The 18,028-nt window shown below is 50.3% G+C and overlaps 2 protein-coding genes across 4 annotated transcripts in view; one reads left to right on the forward strand and one right to left on the reverse strand.

Moving 5' to 3' along the window:
- CUL1 (cullin 1) overlaps window positions 1–7,941 on the forward strand; it is a 36,494-nt gene extending 28,553 nt beyond the window's left edge. Inside the window, exons 12-22 of the mRNA XM_075558770.1 lie at window positions 860–908; window positions 1,064–1,195; window positions 1,324–1,441; window positions 1,671–1,747; window positions 2,098–2,229; window positions 3,350–3,442; window positions 5,846–5,893; window positions 5,974–6,056; window positions 6,347–6,452; window positions 6,945–7,058; window positions 7,466–7,941. Of these exons, the coding sequence (XP_075414885.1) occupies window positions 860–908; window positions 1,064–1,195; window positions 1,324–1,441; window positions 1,671–1,747; window positions 2,098–2,229; window positions 3,350–3,442; window positions 5,846–5,893; window positions 5,974–6,056; window positions 6,347–6,452; window positions 6,945–7,058; window positions 7,466–7,546 (1,033 nt within the window). The 3' untranslated portion in view covers window positions 7,547–7,941. The remainder of the gene's footprint in view (window positions 1–859; window positions 909–1,063; window positions 1,196–1,323; window positions 1,442–1,670; window positions 1,748–2,097; window positions 2,230–3,349; window positions 3,443–5,845; window positions 5,894–5,973; window positions 6,057–6,346; window positions 6,453–6,944; window positions 7,059–7,465) is intronic.
- A 2,253-nt stretch (window positions 7,942–10,194) lies between these two features.
- Window positions 10,195–18,028, reverse strand: part of EZH2 (enhancer of zeste 2 polycomb repressive complex 2 subunit) — a 37,444-nt gene continuing 29,610 nt past the window's right edge. For all 3 annotated transcript variants that reach the window (XM_075558773.1, XM_075558771.1, XM_075558772.1), the window contains 12 exons: window positions 15,173–15,264; window positions 14,581–14,821; window positions 14,179–14,348; window positions 13,894–13,988; window positions 13,286–13,326; window positions 13,010–13,135; window positions 12,574–12,752; window positions 11,764–11,859; window positions 11,454–11,535; window positions 10,929–11,009; window positions 10,764–10,848; window positions 10,195–10,436 (listed from right to left, as the gene is read on the reverse strand). In XM_075558773.1, the coding sequence (XP_075414888.1) occupies window positions 10,376–10,436; window positions 10,764–10,848; window positions 10,929–11,009; window positions 11,454–11,535; window positions 11,764–11,859; window positions 12,574–12,752; window positions 13,010–13,135; window positions 13,286–13,326; window positions 13,894–13,988; window positions 14,179–14,348; window positions 14,581–14,821; window positions 15,173–15,264 (1,349 nt within the window). In that variant the 3' untranslated portion in view covers window positions 10,195–10,375. The remainder of the gene's footprint in view (window positions 10,437–10,763; window positions 10,849–10,928; window positions 11,010–11,453; window positions 11,536–11,763; window positions 11,860–12,573; window positions 12,753–13,009; window positions 13,136–13,285; window positions 13,327–13,893; window positions 13,989–14,178; window positions 14,349–14,580; window positions 14,822–15,172; window positions 15,265–18,028) is intronic.

Consider the following 18,028-nt stretch of genomic DNA (forward strand, 5'->3'; position numbering starts at 1 on the left):
ACTTAGTCCTTCAGCACCCTTGGTTCTTGCTCAATATGTTGCTTCCTGAAATGGTGGCCTGTCGACTAGCTCTTTCTGGTCCAGTGACTCTGTATTCTTTGCATCTTCTACTGATCGTTCTACATTTTGTCTGTAGAATCCTTCAAAATTGCCACTCAAGGCTTGAATTGTTTCTTGAGTTCCTTCAGTTTCGGACAAGCTGAGTTTGTTCTTCGCTTTTGGTTTTTTAACTCTAGGGCCTTGCACATGTCGCTACAATATTTGGCTTTGTTTTCTCAAGCGGCCTTTTAATGTTCTCTTCAGTTCTTTGACTTCGTTCTGTCTTCCCTCTTCTGTAGCTGCCCTATGACTTATAGGTAATTAATACGATTTATAGCAAGATCTTTTTTTACTTTCTTTTTAGTGACCTTTTGCTTCGTGAATGATGACTCAAAATAAGACTCAAGGTCATATTTTGGCTCCTGTGGACTTGTTTTAATTTTCTTTCAGCTCTATCCTGAACTCACATAAGATCCATGCAGGGTCTGTCCACGGTCGGCCCCTGGTCTGGTTTGAGCTGCTCCGTGTCGTGTCATATCCCACAGATAGAGTCTGTGGCAGCTTTGCTTGTGTGTCACTGAGGTTGGAAGCTATGACACTGGTATTTCAAATGCCAGCATGGTCCTCAAGGTGAACAGGTCTCAGCGGAGCTTCTAGATTAAGAACAGACAATGAAGAAGGACGTGGCCCCCACGTCAGAGGAAGAGACTTCTGAAACCCGTGTGCACAGCTTCAAAGGATTCTCAAATAGGAAAAGCCTAAGCAAAGGCTTGGCTGGTGGGCACGTGTTTACACAAATTCCCGATATTCTGCATTTCAGCTCCAAGAACCCCGAGGAGGCCGAGCTGGAGGACACACTAAACCAAGTGGTAAGGAGCTGTTGCCAACAGGCTGGGTCATCTGTCTACACTTGGTAGCCGTCGTGGCCGTCCTGCCCTTCCCAGTCTCCATGTATACTTGGGGTGGGAGATGTGGGGTGGACAGTGAGGCCTGGTGCACCAGCGTGTCCTGTGCCGGCTCCTAGATGGTTGTCTTCAAGTACATCGAGGACAAGGACGTCTTCCAGAAGTTCTATGCCAAGATGCTGGCCAAGCGCCTGGTGCATCAGAACAGCGCAAGCGACGACGCCGAGGCCAGCATGATCTCCAAGCTGAAGGTGTGGGCCCCACGTGCCAGTGACCACAGCCCCGGCCCCTGTTCCCCTGCCAAGCGCTTGAAGGCCTGGCCCTGTCAGTGACCACAGGCTGGGCCCTGCAGTAAGGAGGCACTGTGTGTGTGTTTCAGCAAGCCTGTGGCTTTGAGTACACCTCCAAGCTCCAGCGCATGTTCCAGGACATTGGCGTGAGCAAGGACCTAAACGAGCAGTTTAAGAAGCACCTGACCAACTCTGAGCCCCTGGACCGTAAGTACCATGTGCATTGACCTTGACTGGCATGGCCACAGGCTCCCAAGAAGAGGAAGGGCCACGAGAGTGGGGCCTGGGAGGTTTGTCTGAGGAGTTAGACATGCTTAGTCTAATGAAACTGGACATGGTTGGACTTGTCCCGTCCCCTGGCTTGTGCCACCCTCAGCAGGTGGTGCCGGCGGGCCCAGGGCGGTGGGCCCAGCAACTGACTGTCTGTACCCCACAGTGGACTTCAGCATTCAGGTCCTGAGCTCCGGGTCATGGCCCTTCCAGCAGTCCTGCACCTTCGCACTGCCTTCTGAGGTGAGTCCCCACAGCAGGTGCAGGGAGGGCAGGTGCCGCCACGGAGCAGAAGGTGCTCCGTTCTCTAGGGATCGTGGCTGTGAGATCCCATCTGGAGGTGGAGTCCTAAGTAGGTTCTACCTTCAGTGCACGTTAAAGTGCTGCACAAGTCTGATGGTTGGAGCTGTCCTGACTGAGACTTTGTGTGTGAACTCAACCGTGTTTTACTCAGTAACGGAGCCATGGGCCGTGGAGGGGCATGGGCTGTGCCCTCTGGGGCAGGACCTCGGCCTAAGAGGCCTGTGGTGTGCCCTGTGGTATGTCTCTGGACTATGGAGGACTTTAATTCTCTGTGGTGTGATCCTTTGCAGCTGGAACGGAGTTACCAACGGTTCACAGCCTTCTATGCCAGCCGACACAGTGGCCGGAAGTTGACGTGGCTGTATCAGCTGTCCAAAGGGGAGTTAGTAACCAACTGTTTTAAGAACAGATACACGTTGCAGGTAAGAGCCCTTGTGCTTTAAAGCACTTGCTTGTCAGGCGAGGTCAAGGGAAGGCAGTAACTGAGACCAGGGTGAGGGGACTCGCAGAGCAGGTCAAGTCGGCCTGGGTCAATGATCTGAGGGTCTGGGAGTCAGACGGCTGGGGTTCTCCTCCTCGACTGAGGAGCCATGAGGCTGGTTGTGGGGCAGCCAGGACTCAAGTCCACCAATGGGGACTGGGACCCAAGGTTCCAGCAGCTGGGGGGCGCATGCTCACCTGAGGGGCAGCACAGAGAACAGCACACGTGAGCAAGCCTGTACTGGCAAAATCCAGACCCCATCCACTTACTCTGTTGGCATCACACGACCCGGTTAGAGCGTCTGCACTCCTCAGTGGCCCTTGTCGGCCTCAGCAGCTTGTACTGTCCGTGGCCCTTGCCTGTTGTGGGGACTAGAGGAGAGGAAGGTGCCGAGAGAGTGCTGTCTCGTGCTGCTGATGAGGCAGTGACTCGCGGCCACTTGGCGCTGTTCCTGGACACTCGTGGCCACTTGCTCCTGACCGCCCTGCCCTGGGCTCCTGCTGCTCTCAGGGGTGGGAGTCCCAGGGTGCTGTGGCTTGTCGTAGACAAGACCCCACCTGAAGCTGTCTTCCAGCATCTAATCAGCTCTTTATTACTCAGGTTTCTGGGTACCGACCCCAGGTGTGATCCAGTTAACATCACATAAAAACCTGCTTCCAAACAAGGCAGTCGACAGGGCCAGGACGCTAGCACATTGCGTTTCAACGCACTCAGCATTAACATTTTGAAGGGGGACACCGTGTGAGCCACATCGAGCATACAGTTGGCTTGGGGCTGACAGTTCACCATGAGACGTGTCCTCAGGATTTGTACAGAAACATGTGCACATAGTTGCTTGATGCAGATGCACCTGCTGGGGATGTGATACCAACCTGAGAAAAACAACACAAAGTACAACAGGCTAAAGCAGTTCGGCTTGTCTTTCTGGGAAACAGGGCCTTGATCCACACTGGGTTTTGCATATGCTTGAGAATCTCTTTCTTGAAAAAGTTGTCCAAACTGTTCTGTGTCTGGAGCTTTCTGGTGCAGTTAATGTCTCTCTTCTCTGCATGGGACCCCAGGCCTCGACATTCCAGATGGCGATCTTGCTGCAGTACAACACGGAGGACGCCTACACTGTCCAGCAGCTTACAGACAGCACGCAGATCAAAATGGTACCTGCCCTCTGCCCAGCCTCCCTGGTGTGCAGGCTGCCTCGGGCCTCAGGCGGTTGTGGGGCAGTTGCATGGTCTGGAGTGAAATCTCATGTGGGACTTTGACGCTTGTCACAGAAAGCATTGTAACCACGTACACATCACCAGCTTCCTTTCCAGCTGGAGTTTTCAAAAGTTTTCATGTGTTACTCTTGCTGTTTTTTTATTGAGATGTAGTTGACATAATTTGGTATTTACCTTTTGAAGTGTAGAACTTAGTGGGTCTTAGTGTAACTGCATTTTCTGCAGCTCACGCTATTAATGTCCAAAAACAATCCATACCCGTTACTAGCCCCTCCTGATTTTCCTCCCCCACCTCCCTGTCATGTACATGGGATCATGCAGCACATGGTGCTTTGGGACAAGCTGCTTTCACTGGGCATCATGTTCTCAAGGTTCGTCCATGGTTGTTTAGGGTTGAATGGTAAGATTGTGTGGATATATACATGTTGTTAGGTGCTATTGAGTCCGTTCGGACGCGTGGCAACCCTATCTACGACAGAATAAAACACTGGGCCATCCTCACTATTACTGTGACATTTGAATCAAGGTGTGGGGATGTAGCATAATTGTACTTTATCTCTTTACCATTGGTGGCTATTTGAATTGCTTCCACGGTGGGCTACAATGTGCATTGTTACGAACATTCGTATACATGTTATTTATGACCTTGTGTGTTCAGATCCCGGGGGGTGAGGGGATATGCCACGGAGTGCTGGTGGCAGTGGGTATTAGTAGGGCTACTAACCTTGAGGCCAGTGGTCTGTCTCTCCGTGGGGGAAAGAGGAGGCTGTGCTGTAGGGTTGCCGTGCATCATAGTGGACTCTGGCAGCGAGTTTGGTTTTGAGTCAGGTTTTATGACACCTGAACAGAATTCCTGCCATGTTTTATACATGACATCACATCCAAGAATTTCCAGATTTCTCAACGTCCTCACCAATGAAATTGTGAGTTTCCCCACCACTTGTGCTCTTCTGTTCTCCCTACCATTGCCCTCCGACAGCTCAGTGCAGCGCCTGATGTTTACTCACAGCCTTTCCCTGTGCTTATTTTTTTTGGAGAGACATCTTTTGTTCATTTTTATTTTGATGTCTCTGCATACTCTGAATGGTAGTAGACCCATATGAGTGCAAATATTCTCTCCCATCCTGTGAGTTGATGACTTTCTTGATAAGAAGTTCTAAGATTCGCAAGCTTTTAATTTTGATAAAGTCCAAGTCACTTACTTTCATTGCTTGTGCTTTGTTAACATACCTAAGAAAACTATTTCTGTGGGCTCATTTCTGTTTTGGGCTGTTGAACAATTTTGAGTTAGTTTTTGTCTGTATATGGAGGGGAGGGATCTTGTGCGTGTGGAGGTCAGTTGTACAGCCCCATTGGTGAAAGAGGCTGTTCTTTCCCCATTGGACCGTCTTCATGCCCTTGTAAAAGATAGACTGGTGATAAATGGATGGATTTACTCTGGACTCAAGTTCTTTTGCCTTGGTCTCTATAACTTTATGCCAAGTACCACTTTGCTTTGATTGTTGTTGCTTTAGTGTATGTTTAAATACCAGGAATTATTTGCTCTTCAACTCTGCTTTTCTTCTTTTTTTTTTTTACATTTTATTAGGGGCTCGTACAACTCTTATCACAATCCATACATATACATACACATGTATATGTGTATAAAGCACATCTGTACATTCTTTGCCCTAATCATTTTCAAAGCATTTGTTCTCCACTTAAACCCTTTGATTCAGGTCCTCCTTTTTTTCCCCTCCCTCCCCGTCAACTCTGTTTTTCATGATGATCTTGGTGGTTTGGGAGACCTCTTGCATTTTATATAAATTAGAGGATAAGCTTTTCCATTTCCACAAGAGGTCACTGGAATTTCAGTCAGGGTAGTATGTCTTTCAGTGGCTCTGTGATGGAGATACAGTGTTGGTCCCTGACCCAGTTTGGGAATAAGAACATCCCTTGAGGGGGTGTGACTGTACCCCTGACCTCTCCAGCTGACCCAAACCCCACATCTGGGCAGCTCTTCCATATGGAGACGCACACACCTCACCACTCCCTGGTCTGTCAGCCTTTCAGCCTCAACCCTGTAAGAATAGGCAACAGAGGATACAAGTCAGGGACCTCATGACTTAGGGCAGGGTCCCTATGCACTGCCCCTCACTGCTGCTGGTCCGAGTGCAGTGCTGGTATACTTGTTCTGTGGCCTTCAGGTGATTCATCCCTGAGGTTCAGTGACATCAACATGTATCACAAAATTATTCTGGTGGAGGCGGGGAGGGTTTCTTGCTGGTCGAGTCGGGCAGGAAAGTGGATACTGGGCGAGTGCCGTTTCTGTCTTAATGTGCTTATGTTCTCTCACTGCAGGACATTTTGGCCCAAGTGCTTCAGATTTTACTCAAGTCCAAGTTGCTGGTATGTTGGCCCTTTATTCATCCAGCTGGAAGACTTCCTGTAGCAGGACGTTCATGGTTCTTGGTCATTTTCTTAAACAGGTCTTGGAAGACGAAAATGCAAATGTTGATGAGGTGGAACTGAAGCCAGATACCTTAATAAAATTATATCTCGGCTATAAAAAGTAAGAAAAGTCTAAATCACTAGCTGTCCATGCACCCAGCACCTTCCCGGGGCTCTGCACTTGGGGAGCAGGCGGTGGGGTCCAGCTGAGATACGGCCCTCATTTCACAGCCCTTGTTTCCCCCCGACTGTGTCCAGTGTGCTTTCCTTCTAAGTGGCGGGGACACTGGCCTGTATATTTCCAGATGTCTTGGTTCTGCTTCACTTGACACAGTTGGGGGTGGGGTGAAGAGGTCTTGAAAAGGGGCCAGGGACACCACCCTACACTGACCCTTCCTGTTTCTCCTACAGTAAGAAGTTAAGAGTGAACATCAACGTGCCAATGAAAACAGAGCAAAAGCAGGAACAAGAAACCACACACAAAAATATTGAAGAAGACAGAAAATTGCTGATTCAGGTGACCTATGGGGGAAGTGGACCGTCCCAAGAGTGTCATGGTCCAGGGTTGGAGCAGGTGACAGCTTGGCTCCAGGGCAAGAAGCAGGTGGGCTCAGGGAGTGGTGTTACTAATTGTTTTCTTTTGGTAAATTTCCCTGATGAGTTGTCAGTTCCCAGTGATCCCACAGGACAGAGTAGAGCAGCCCTGCAGTGTGCTAGGCGGTCATCTGGATTCCAGGGACTGGATTCCATAGAGCTGCTGCCAGGTTCCAACCACCAGCCTTTCTTGGTTAGCAGCTGAGCACTTAGTCATGGCTCTACTTGGGCTCCTTAGGAGGCCTTCCCAGTGGTATGAGGGGTTCCAGTTGCATGACTCAACAGGAGCATTTTCCACATCCGTAGGATTCGTGCTGCCAGGGGGGCAGGCCAAGCCTGCATCTGTAATACCAGATGCACACAGCACCCCAGGCACACGTGAGCTTCACAAGTGCTGTCCCCTGTTCCCCCACAGGCAGCCATCGTGAGGATCATGAAGATGCGGAAGGTCCTGAAGCACCAGCAACTGCTGGGGGAGGTGCTGACACAGCTGTCCTCCCGATTCAAACCTCGGGTTCCGGTCATTAAGGTACAGGGTTGGGAGGCAAGTAAGGAAAGAGTTGCTCAGTGGGTCCACAGACCTCTCTGGTCTTTTGCTGGAAGGTTCTTGGAAGAGGTGCCACCCAATGTGTACCAAGTGCATGTGCCCCAGGGGCTTCTGTCCAGCCTTGGTGTGGTGTGTCATGCCCAGGGAGCTCCCTGACCCCAGCCGCCTGGGGGTGGAGAGTTGGGCTATGCTGAGCCCATTGGTGCTCACCTGTGTCTCCCAGCAGCTTCTTCCTGCCCAGGTGCCTTGGGATGGGAGTACTGAGAAGAGAGGCTGGGGGCAGTGGGACCAGAGGCCACAGCCTAGATGAAGCACATCTCTGGTGGTGGTGGTGGGGGGGGGGGGGACACGACACAATGGATGGTGAGATGGGTGTGTTTTTGTTCCAGAAATGCATTGACATTCTGATTGAGAAGGAGTACTTGGAGCGAGTTGATGGGGAAAAGGACACCTACAGCTACCTGGCCTAGCCACCTCAGATGGTGTGGCCGAGCAGCTGGCTGCTGGAGGTGGGAAGTGGGAGACCAACGCCCCAGGGCGGCTTCAGGCCCGCATTCAATCGCTCAGGACTGACACTCCGTCTGTGCTTATGGACGCAACGCCATTTAATCTACTCTTATGGACCGAGGGGACGGGCCTCTACTGAGGCTGCATGCCACTGCATCACGTCAGCACACGTCGTCCTCGAGGCCAGAGGGCGGGCGCCAGGCCAGGCGCCTCCGCTGTGGAGATGTTTGTACAGTGTGCTTCATTTTTTAATGTGTGAGAATAAAGAGAATTAAAAGATTTCTGTACAAGTCGCATTTGGTTTTGTTTTAAGTTTTACTAATTTCTATATGTAAATAAAAGATATAATGATTATTCATTTGTGTGTATTCCCTATCCTGTGTCTGGGGCTTAATTTTAGGTCGATTGAAAAGGTGGTGTTCAGCTTATATGATCACGAGGTGCCGAAGGGGTCAGTTATCAGGCATCGAAGAACAAAAAAATCGTATCACGTGCTCTCCTCCCAGATATGATCGCTGAAGACAAATGGGTGCATAATCAAATGTGGCAAAGAAAGCTGATGGTGCTCAGCTAACAATTCGACACAGCATCTGGGGTCTTACAGGCTTGAAGGTAAACAAGCGGCCATCTGGTACAGAACAAACTAAACCCACATGGAAAAAGCACACCAGCCTGTGATCACGAGGTATCAAAGGGATCAGGTATCAGAACAAAAAACTCATGGTGAATGAGGGGAGTGTGGAGTGGAGACCCAAAACTCATCTGTAGGCACTTAAGACATCCCCCTACGGAAGGGTCGCAGGAAGCAGACAAATCAGGGTGCAGTGTAGCAATGATGAAACATACTTTTTTTCTAGTTCCTAAATGCTTTCTCCACCCTCCCCCTCCCCCCCAATCATGATCCCAATTCTACATTACAAATCTGGCTAGACCAGATTTACACTGATAGGAACGGGGAATCCAAGATAGATGATCCCGTCAGGACCAGTGCTGAGTGGTGACACCAGGAGGGTGGGATAGAAAGGGAGAAGTGATTACAAGGATTACATATAACTTCCTCCCTGGGGGATGGACAACAGAAAAGTGGATGAAGGGGCACATTGGACAGAAGCTGTAGCAAGATAAAAATTATCAAGGGTTCATGAGGGAGGGGAAAACATGAGTTGATGCCAGGGGCTCAACTGGAAAGCAAATGTTTTAAGAATGAGGACAATGAATGTACAAATGTGCTTTACACAATGTTATGGATTGTGATGAGTTGTATGAGCCCCCAATAAAATGATTTTCTTCAAAAAGGGTGGTGTTGGGTTGCTGCTCACACCACTGATATCAAAGGCAGTGCTCACTCGGGAGGCAGGGCAGGGTGATGACCTTGTGAGTGAGCAAACCACCAGGGAAGGTTCTCCATCAATAGGACTCCATCACTGCAGAGGGTCAAGTGGAAGGAGGGTCTCCAGGTAGCAGTCAGGCAGTTCAGTGATGGAGCACAACTGCTGAGGTAGACAGGCGCTGGGATACACACGATGGTCCTTGTTTCCAAGGGATGAACCACAGAAGACTGATGTGGTTCTCCACGTGCAAGTTCACTTAAACATCTTTTTCTCCCACATTTTGCATACCTAGAAAGGAGTTTCACACAAAACTTGTGGGACATGGAATCCAGTGGGAAATTGAACAGGTTTTCCCAACTTTTTGAGAAACCCCTCATCACACATTGAGATTTTAGTATGACTTAGGAGAGCTTCCTTCCAGGTGTGAACCTTTGTAAATCCTTCCCTCGTGTCTCTCTTGGTCTCATAAGGGGGCCCTAGAAAATAAGGTTAGACAGCATGCTGTGGTCATTCTAATACCCCACTTAGGGGTGAATTATTCTCAAATCTGGAGGGCAACTTCCAACCCTTTTCTTCCAGCTTCTGGTGGTCTGAGGTATTTTTTTCCTAGTGGCTCTATCACTCCAACCTCTCCCTTCACTTTGGGTGGGGTCTTCCTGACATTTATAGGACGTACCACCCTAATGGAATCAGCACCCACGTTGGTGTAGGTGTGACCTCGAGCTTCCAACCAAAATCCCATTCACAGGTACTCTAGGTTAAGACTTCCAGCCTTTTCTTGGGGGAGCTGAGCCATGGCAAGGATCAAAAGGCACCTGGAATTGAGAAGCACCTTCTGACAGGCTCAGGAGCCTGCCGGCACGGCAGGTCAAACACAACATAGGGCTGGCTACTCCAGACAAGCTAGCAGCTCCCAGCTTTAGTGTGGGAAACCCTAAAGAGTCACCATCCATGAGTTGGAATCTTAGTCTCTTCTGACATGTCCAAAGTATGTAAGATGAAGTCTTGCCATCCTTGCCTCTAAGGAGCATTCAGTACAGATCTCCCCTGTCCTTTGAGCAGTCCATGGTACTTTTGATACTCTTCTCTAGCACCACAATTCAAACTCATCGATTCTTCTACGGTCTTCCTGATTCAATGTCCAACTTTCACATGCATATGAAGCAATGGAAAATACTATGGCTTGGAGTCAGGTGCACACAAGAAGTGACCTATGAGCTTCAATGTCAACAACTGAAGACCCCAGGTGACACCCAGGAGTGTAAGAGAGAACCACCATGGAAATTCAAGTATCTTTATTCAAAGTTGAAAAATGTACCACACGGCATTACTGCAAAAGGTCATGGGTACAAAACTGTGGCTGGTGAAAAGGCAATAAAAAGTAGGCTTTAAACTCATTACTATAAATAACTGCTGCAGCACTTGGCGGACTCCGGACTCACACTGCCCTGTAGCGGCCAGTCAGGGGATCTCCATCTCCCTCTCGATGCCCACGTACTTCAGGGCGTCAGCCTGGCTGTATCTGCAACAACAGGGGAGCCTGCCGGGTGACGAGCAGCCAACAGTGACAGCAGGTGCCACCATAGCAAGTGCAGGCCCAATCCCCTCCCACTGACTATTATTCTGCAATAAATTTCTGGCTATTATTTCTCAGGGTCCCAGAAAGGGCAGCTCTGATGAGACAGTCCCAGGCTGAGAGTCTGGCCCAGCTGGCTGGTCCCCAGAGGGAGACACGGGACTGCCAGGCATGGAGAGCTGACTGTGGAGAGGCGCAGCAGCAGCTGTGCAGGCACCACAAGGCTGGCCGGGGTGAGGTGGCAGGGTAGTCCAGGCCGAGTACAACACTGACCTGTAGTCAAAGAAGAGCTCCTCGCCGGTCTGGATGGCCCGCTTGGCGAAAATGCCGATCCTGTGGTCCCCGTTGACCATCATCACTGGAAGAGACAATGCGAAGGTCAGCAGAGGGCTCATGATCCCCTCAGGCCACACAGTCCCCACGGCTCTTGCCACCTACCTTTCGCATAACAGTTTGGATTCACTGAGTGATTGGCAAAACGGATTTTATTACCCTTGCGGGTTGCATCCACCACAAAATCTACAAAGAGAAGAGCAGCGCAGCAATGAGTTCGCTCAGACGGTGGACAGCAAGTGAGCCAGCAACCTTCAGCCGTGAGCACAGGGGTGTGAGAGCCACTGCCTCCTGAGCCAATGCCAGCACTTGCTCACTCCAAGACTCTGCTAACTGAACACAGACTACTCTGGTCAACATCCAGCACGCCCGCCTTCGGGTCTGATAGGCTGCATCGGCATTCATTCCTTGTGAAGAATGTCTGGGGCGCGTGTCTGGGCACCCTGCACGCTGAGGACCCCCACTGACTATTGTGTAGCCCTTTCATCTCTGTCCTTCCACCCCAGAAAGGACTGGAGTTGCCAACCCATGCGGCTTGGGCTGCCAGCCTTGGTGGTGGTCTCTGCAGACAATCTGCCACAGGGGATGCGCTGAGTTCAGGGTGTGGTAAGGCTCAGAGTCTCCACGCACCGTTATTGAGGTTGAAGAGGAAGCTGCACATGTACTTGTCATACACTTTCCCTCTCCTGTCAGCCTCGTCTTGGGAAATGATCTGCCAGAAAAGACAGGAGGGTTGGGTGAGGTCGTGCTGTAGGACACGCAGATCGTCACTGCTCTGGGCCTTCTGAGAATGTGACCTTTAGTGCCCACGTGGAGGTGAACATGGACTCGGGCAGCACCCCCCACCCCCACCCAGCCCCCAGACACTGAGGGACTATCACCAGGTCCAAGGAGCTGCATACAACTCTAAAAAGGGCACAGCTCCAGGAGGCCTTCTCACCTCTCCACAGTATTCAGAGATGAACTCATTCTTCTGAACTGGGTCCTTGATGAAGATGCCCCAGCCTGCCACATCCGAAGGAGCCAGTAGTAAATGCTAGGGGCAGACAGTCTCAGTCAGCATGGGTGGACAGCACCCACACCAAGCCCTGAGTGGTAGAGCCGGTTTACAGGAGGCAGCCCTGTATGACTCACTTTGCATGTGGCTATGAGGATACCCAGACCACACCCCTAGCAGGACTGTACCCATGTGCATTGGTTTGAGGTCACAACACAGGATGAACAGCCACAAGTTCTGGATGGCCACATGTCGGCCCACATGGCAGGTGGAGAAACCAAGGCACCTAGCTAGCCACACTGAGTCTCAAGTTCCTGATGGAAGAAACCTGACTGCAGTATGTCCACTCATGTGATAACCCAGTCCCAGAATGCACAAAGGTACACACAAGCACAGCCCACATCCTCTCCAGAGCAATCAGGAAGCCCTGGAGGCCAATGAAAGCGCTTCACTGCAAACTGTGAGGCTGGTGGCCCAGAGCATGAGGAAAAGCAAGCCGACTGCCTCTAGCAGAACAGCAGCCTCGGGAACCCTGCAGACATGGCTGTGCTGCACCCTCTGAGCAGACGGGCAGGGACACCCCACCCTGCTGTGTGCCCGAGGGTCAAGGATGTGCCCCAGGGAAGAATAATGGCTGGATTCCCATAGACAGCCAGGCCTTCCATGCCTCTGAGGGAACTGGACTCACCACCCATTGTCTGTAAGCGGCCCTGCCCCCTCGTGCCAGGGACAGCCCTACTACAGCGCACTCACCTTCTTGGAGCCTCTCTGGATGCTACAGTTCTTGCAAGACACGTTCTTGCTGTCCCAGTGGTCGGCGGCCCCGCAAGTCAGGCACAGGTCAGGGTCACACTCTCGCACAGCCAAGTAGCAGGGGCACTGCTTGGTGTTGCACTGGGCTTTGCAGCGGCAGCCAGGGAAGCGGTTCTGGCCTGGGGGAGAGAAGCACTAGGGCTGCTCCAGCACTCCCGTGTCGAGGGGTCACTGTCAGGTTCCCGCAGCCCCTTACATCCTGTGGGAGCCTTACTGCGATTCTAATGTATGTGACAAAACTATGGAAACCAGAGGTCCATGGAAACCAGAGAGCACAGTGCTGAGCGGCTGAGGACGCTCTGCTATGTGCTACAGCGGCGGCGGAACCCAGCTTGTTTTGCACAGTGAGGCCCCACCCAGTTAGCCCAGCACTGACACTCAGAGCTGCACTGGCAGAACTTTTCACAGAAATTCTGGGCGATCACACAGGGACATGCGCTGTCACATGGCTGCCGGGGGTGGTCGCAGGGCTGGTAGTTGTACACGTGGTTCGAGGAGCCATCTGAGTAGGAATGTGCAGGGAGACCAGTCAGAGGGAGGGCCCCGAAGCAGCCCACACAGCATGTCCACCACCCCTGTGAGGGAGTCCACGCAGTCCCTGTGCCAGTACCGCCCCCCACCAGCCTGGTGAGGGGGTGGGGAGAACACGAACCCTTCTTGAGCTGTATCTTTCTGCAGTGTGCCGCCCACAACCTGTGGACAGAGGAGAGCACAGTCCCATGAGACTCCAGGGAGTGGGGGCCACACTGTGTGTGGCAGTGACACCCTGTCCTGCAAATTCAAGCCTGCATCCCAGCAGCCTCTGTTTGGCTCAGGGCAACCCAATCCTTGTGTTGCCGCTCACCCCACAGCCCGTGCTGAAAAATGGAGGTTCAGACAAAGGAAATCATAGCAAGCCTCAACTCAAGTCCCCAATGCTCTGGGGAAGGCTGGTTAGGCTTGGACAGACAGGGACTAAGTAACCCACCCACGCACTGTGGCTCTGAAGGCTGCCGTGCACACCTCACTCTCGACCCGTTTGCCCAGTCCATTCCTACCCCTACCGACCAGTCAGACACGCACCCAGCAGCTGTGTTCAACCTCAGAATGGCAGGGCTGCCTGCCTGGGAGACACAGCTACACATGCCCTAGCATGATGAGCTATAAATACTCAGCTTAGTTTTCTGAACTGCCCTATGGACCCTGGAGACGGCTCAGTGCAGAAAAGCAGAAAGAGCACCCTCCACCCTGCTGACTTCGCCTAGGTAGGTGCAGACTCACCGATGTTTCCTCTTCTTCTTCCTGGGAGGTGTGTCAACATCCTCGGCTGGGGCAGGCGCAATGATGCTGGACTCCTTGACCCTGAACTCGTACACCTGACAGGAGGCACAGCATGAGGCGCCTCCTCATGGCACTGAGCATATGTTCTCCCCCCTGATACTTTTAACACAAGCCCAGCAGAGACACCTGCAAGCTCTCATACCAGCCCCTCCTAAGGACAGACTTAACTAAGAGAGCAGATAGTGCCACAAGGCAACAGGTTCCAGGCTGTCCTGCCGAGCCTACCTGTCTACAGGTCTTGGTCCCAATGAGCCGAGCAATGGCACAGAAGTTGTCATAGTAGGTGCCGATAAGGACCCGAAACATGGATGCCTCGGCGCCACTCCACTCCACGCTCTCAGGAGGCTCAGCATTTGGCTTCATCTTGATGGGTGTTTGGCAACGAGAGTTTGCTTCTGCAAGTGCCCATAAACATTATCAGTCAGGTAAGGATGTGAGACAGTGGGGCAGGCTGAACACCCATGCCCTCCCACCATGCTCAGAGCAGTAGCACTGATCAGAGGGCCACCAGGAAGAGGGAGCAGGAGAAGAGCATGAGGAATAAACATGGGTGATCATCCGCCCCCTACTCTGTGCTCAGCAACACCCGGGACCTGCAGAATTTCTGGGGCCCAGATGGGCTCTAACCCGAGGAGCTAGATGTCTCATCCTTCTTCTCCTCCTCCTCCTTGTCGTTATTCTCCCCGCCTGTCTCCGTCCCTGCCTCCCGGTCGCTGTCGGTGTCCTTGGACTCCAGAACATTGATGGTAGGGGTGCTGGGCCGGCTACTGTTGTTGGGCAGACGGCCCCTCCGGCGGCCACCAGGGCGTTTGGGTGGGGTCTTGATTCGCTCAGCCGTGAGGGCTGCAGCGAACTCCTTTGCTCCCTCCTACAAGAGTAAAAATGCAGGCATGCAGGCCAAGTTCTAGATCTCATTTTGGGAGAGGAGAAAAAACTAAGAAATAGGTCACAGTATTCATTAATCACCAATGGTCACTGGCACAAATGGAGACACTTGTTTCGAGAACTTCAGAGGGTTGGCAGGAGCTAAGTACTATACTGGTCGAGAGATCAGACAAGATAGCTCTGTACTGTGTGTGAGGATTAAGCTAGAGGGTAAGGGTGTCCAACCTGTGGTAGGATAGACAGGCATACTTTGGACTTGCCCCAAGGAAAGACGATCACTAGCAAAGGCCACCATAGTTGAAAAGAGACGAAGAGGAAGGCCCTCCACGCTTACCAGATGCTGGTAGCACTGTGGCCCACAAGGCTTGTTGTCGAGCGCGGTTTCTGTGTTCTTCCGCTTGTAGGTGTTGGGAGTTGCATGAAAAGCTGCAATGTAAACCGGCCGTGAGGAGCTGGATAAACTACAATGTACCCTTTTACCATCTATCTCTCCCTCTGCGCGCAGGTCCACGGCATACTCTCCGGCTACTCTGTTTGCTACGTTAGCTAGAGTGGGGCACCGTCTTCCCCAGCTGCACACGGAACACAGGCTATGACTTAGTGAATGACTAGGAATGGCTGGCATTTCTTGACTATGAGAGGAGGTCATTTCATGCCGTCACCACGGGAATTCTTGGCATCGAGAGTTTCCTGATTTCTGAAGATCAGAAGTCCAGCTGCTAAATGAGCAATGAGGCTGATTCAGTGAAAACCAAAGCACCAGGTCACTAAAGCCATACGGATCCACGACAATCAAAATTCTCAATAGCTGACAGCAGCATCTAAGGGCAACAAAGCCCACACCCCGTCATAAGGGGAAAACTATCTGAACTAAGCTTAAAAAGCAACTTACTCATGAAGCAAATAGTTTAAACTCTTTGTAAAAAGGCCATCTTTTCCTTCTGTCCATGGAGTTGAAAGGGGAAAATAAGGCCCCAATCAGTGTTTGTGGGGGAGTGGCCCCACTTGTGTCTGAGCCAGCATGGGGTGTCATCCACAGGAAGGAGGAATCCAAGGCAGAGTCTGCATCTAATCACCAGCAGGGAGGCTCCTTGACAGACTTAGTATGAGAAAATGAGTTCGGGTAGGCTGCCTGCTCCTGCACACACTATACTCATATTTCTACATTGTTCCTCTTACCCAAATTCTGCACACACCCCTGCAGGCAGGCCGGCAGGCAGGCAGGCAGGCAGGCACACATGCATGTCTGCAGCCCCTCTGAATCACACTTAGAAAAGCAGGTGATCGGGCCCTGCAGGTGAGCCCCAAGCACCCAGTGAGAGAGAACAGGTCCTGGCCACGAGGAAAACTACCTTGTACCCCTTCACTTCCCGTGTCATTCAGCCAAAACCAGAAGAAAAGCTCATCTTGTGATGAGTGGGGATCTCCTCAGCAAAATACAGCCATCATTTTTGGGGGAAACATTAAAAGAATTTTTCTTCTAGGGCTCAATGTGGAAACCACACTAAGAGAATTTGGCTTTACCTCAAACTCACCTGTAGCCCTTGGACTTAAAGGTTAAAACTCCCCAGTGTGAGAAGTGCTATCCCAAGGGCACAGAATTAGCAGTCACTGGACTTTGATTCAGATCTCTTGCCCAAGAAATGGTAGCCCAGAACCACCACAGACTATTTTAATACTCTCCTGGCTTCCTTATGAAATGTATTAACCTGGTAGGTAAGTTTTGCCCTATCACCAACCCACATTGTTTGTATAAATTATGTCAAGTCACTTAAGAGCTTAAACTGTAAATCAATTCATGTATTATAGTTCATAGCTGGCCTGTACTGGTATAATTTCTTTTTCTAAACAGTGTTTTAAATTCTATACCATTGGCCAAATTAATGACATTATCAATAAAATTACCTTACGGCCCAGGAAGATGACTGATAACGTTCTCTAACATAAAATGACAATAACGTCTCTAAGATAAACTAAAGACATATATAAACTATAGATATATGAATGGATTTGTGGCTCGCCTTTCAGTCTGGCACCAATCTAATAACACTAAGTTCTTAGGACATGGTCCTGTTTGAGGCTCATGCTGATAAAGAGATCACTGAGAACAGGAGCACCGTGGTAAAGTGTAAAGTAGAAAGTGCCAGCTATCAAAAATAGTCTAGGGTCGATCCAGAACAGATGATCCCTTCAGGACCAGTGCTGAGAGTGGAGATACCGGGAGGGTGGAGGGCAGGGGGGGTAGAAAGGGGGAACCAATTACAAGAATCTACACATAACCTCCTCCCTGGGGGCCAGACAACAGAAAAGTGTAAGATGACAAAATAATAATTTATAATTTATAAAGTATCAAGTTTTGTGAGGGGGGCGGGGACGGAGGGGGGAAATGAGGAGCTGATACCAAGGGCTCAAGTGGAAAGGAAATGTTTTGAGAAGGATGATGGCAACAAATGTACAAGTGTGCTTGACACAATGGATGTATGTATGGATTGTGATGAGTTGTAGGAACCCCCAATATAATGATTATAAAAACAAAAACTTGGCTCTTAAAGACTTGTCTTCAAACAAGCAGCTATCTAATGGGGCAAAATCCACAAAGAAGCATACCAGCCAGTGTGATCTAAAGATTGTCGATAATAAAATCCAAATTCCCATTCCCAAAGAAGGAATGGTATCACAGCTTCAATTGTGAACACAGCTTGCAGAAGGCTATGGATGACAGTGGAAGCACAAAATCCATTTGCAGGGTCCACACCTGGATCGGTGAATCCCCTCTGATGACAGACCAGGAATGTGACTAGCTCTGCTATCATGCAGAGTGCATTAGAAGGTGGATTGTTGCAGATGCAGTTAGGTTAAAATTTGTTCTGGTTTTTACTATCTTCTACTTTCTTTTTGACTGAGGTTTTCTGTTTTACTTTGTTACTGATAATGTTTTTAATGTAGATAAAATCCAGGATAGGTAAATCTAGCGAGCGAGAAAGTAACTGGATTGATGATTTTTTGAGGGCACAGCAGAGGAAGTTGGTGAGAGTACAAAAGGGAGAAAATGCTCAGACATGAAACGCAGTAATAATTGTACAAGTCTTCCTAAAATTGAGTGAACTGCTGAATAGCATAACTTGTGAATTGTATGCCAATAAAACCGTTAAATTAAAAAAATGATTTCTTCTAAAAATACCATTGACGC

The sequence above is a fragment of the Tenrec ecaudatus genome, chromosome 9 (assembly GCF_050624435.1).
Source record: "Tenrec ecaudatus isolate mTenEca1 chromosome 9, mTenEca1.hap1, whole genome shotgun sequence".
Taxonomy (NCBI): Eukaryota; Metazoa; Chordata; class Mammalia; order Afrosoricida; family Tenrecidae; genus Tenrec; species Tenrec ecaudatus.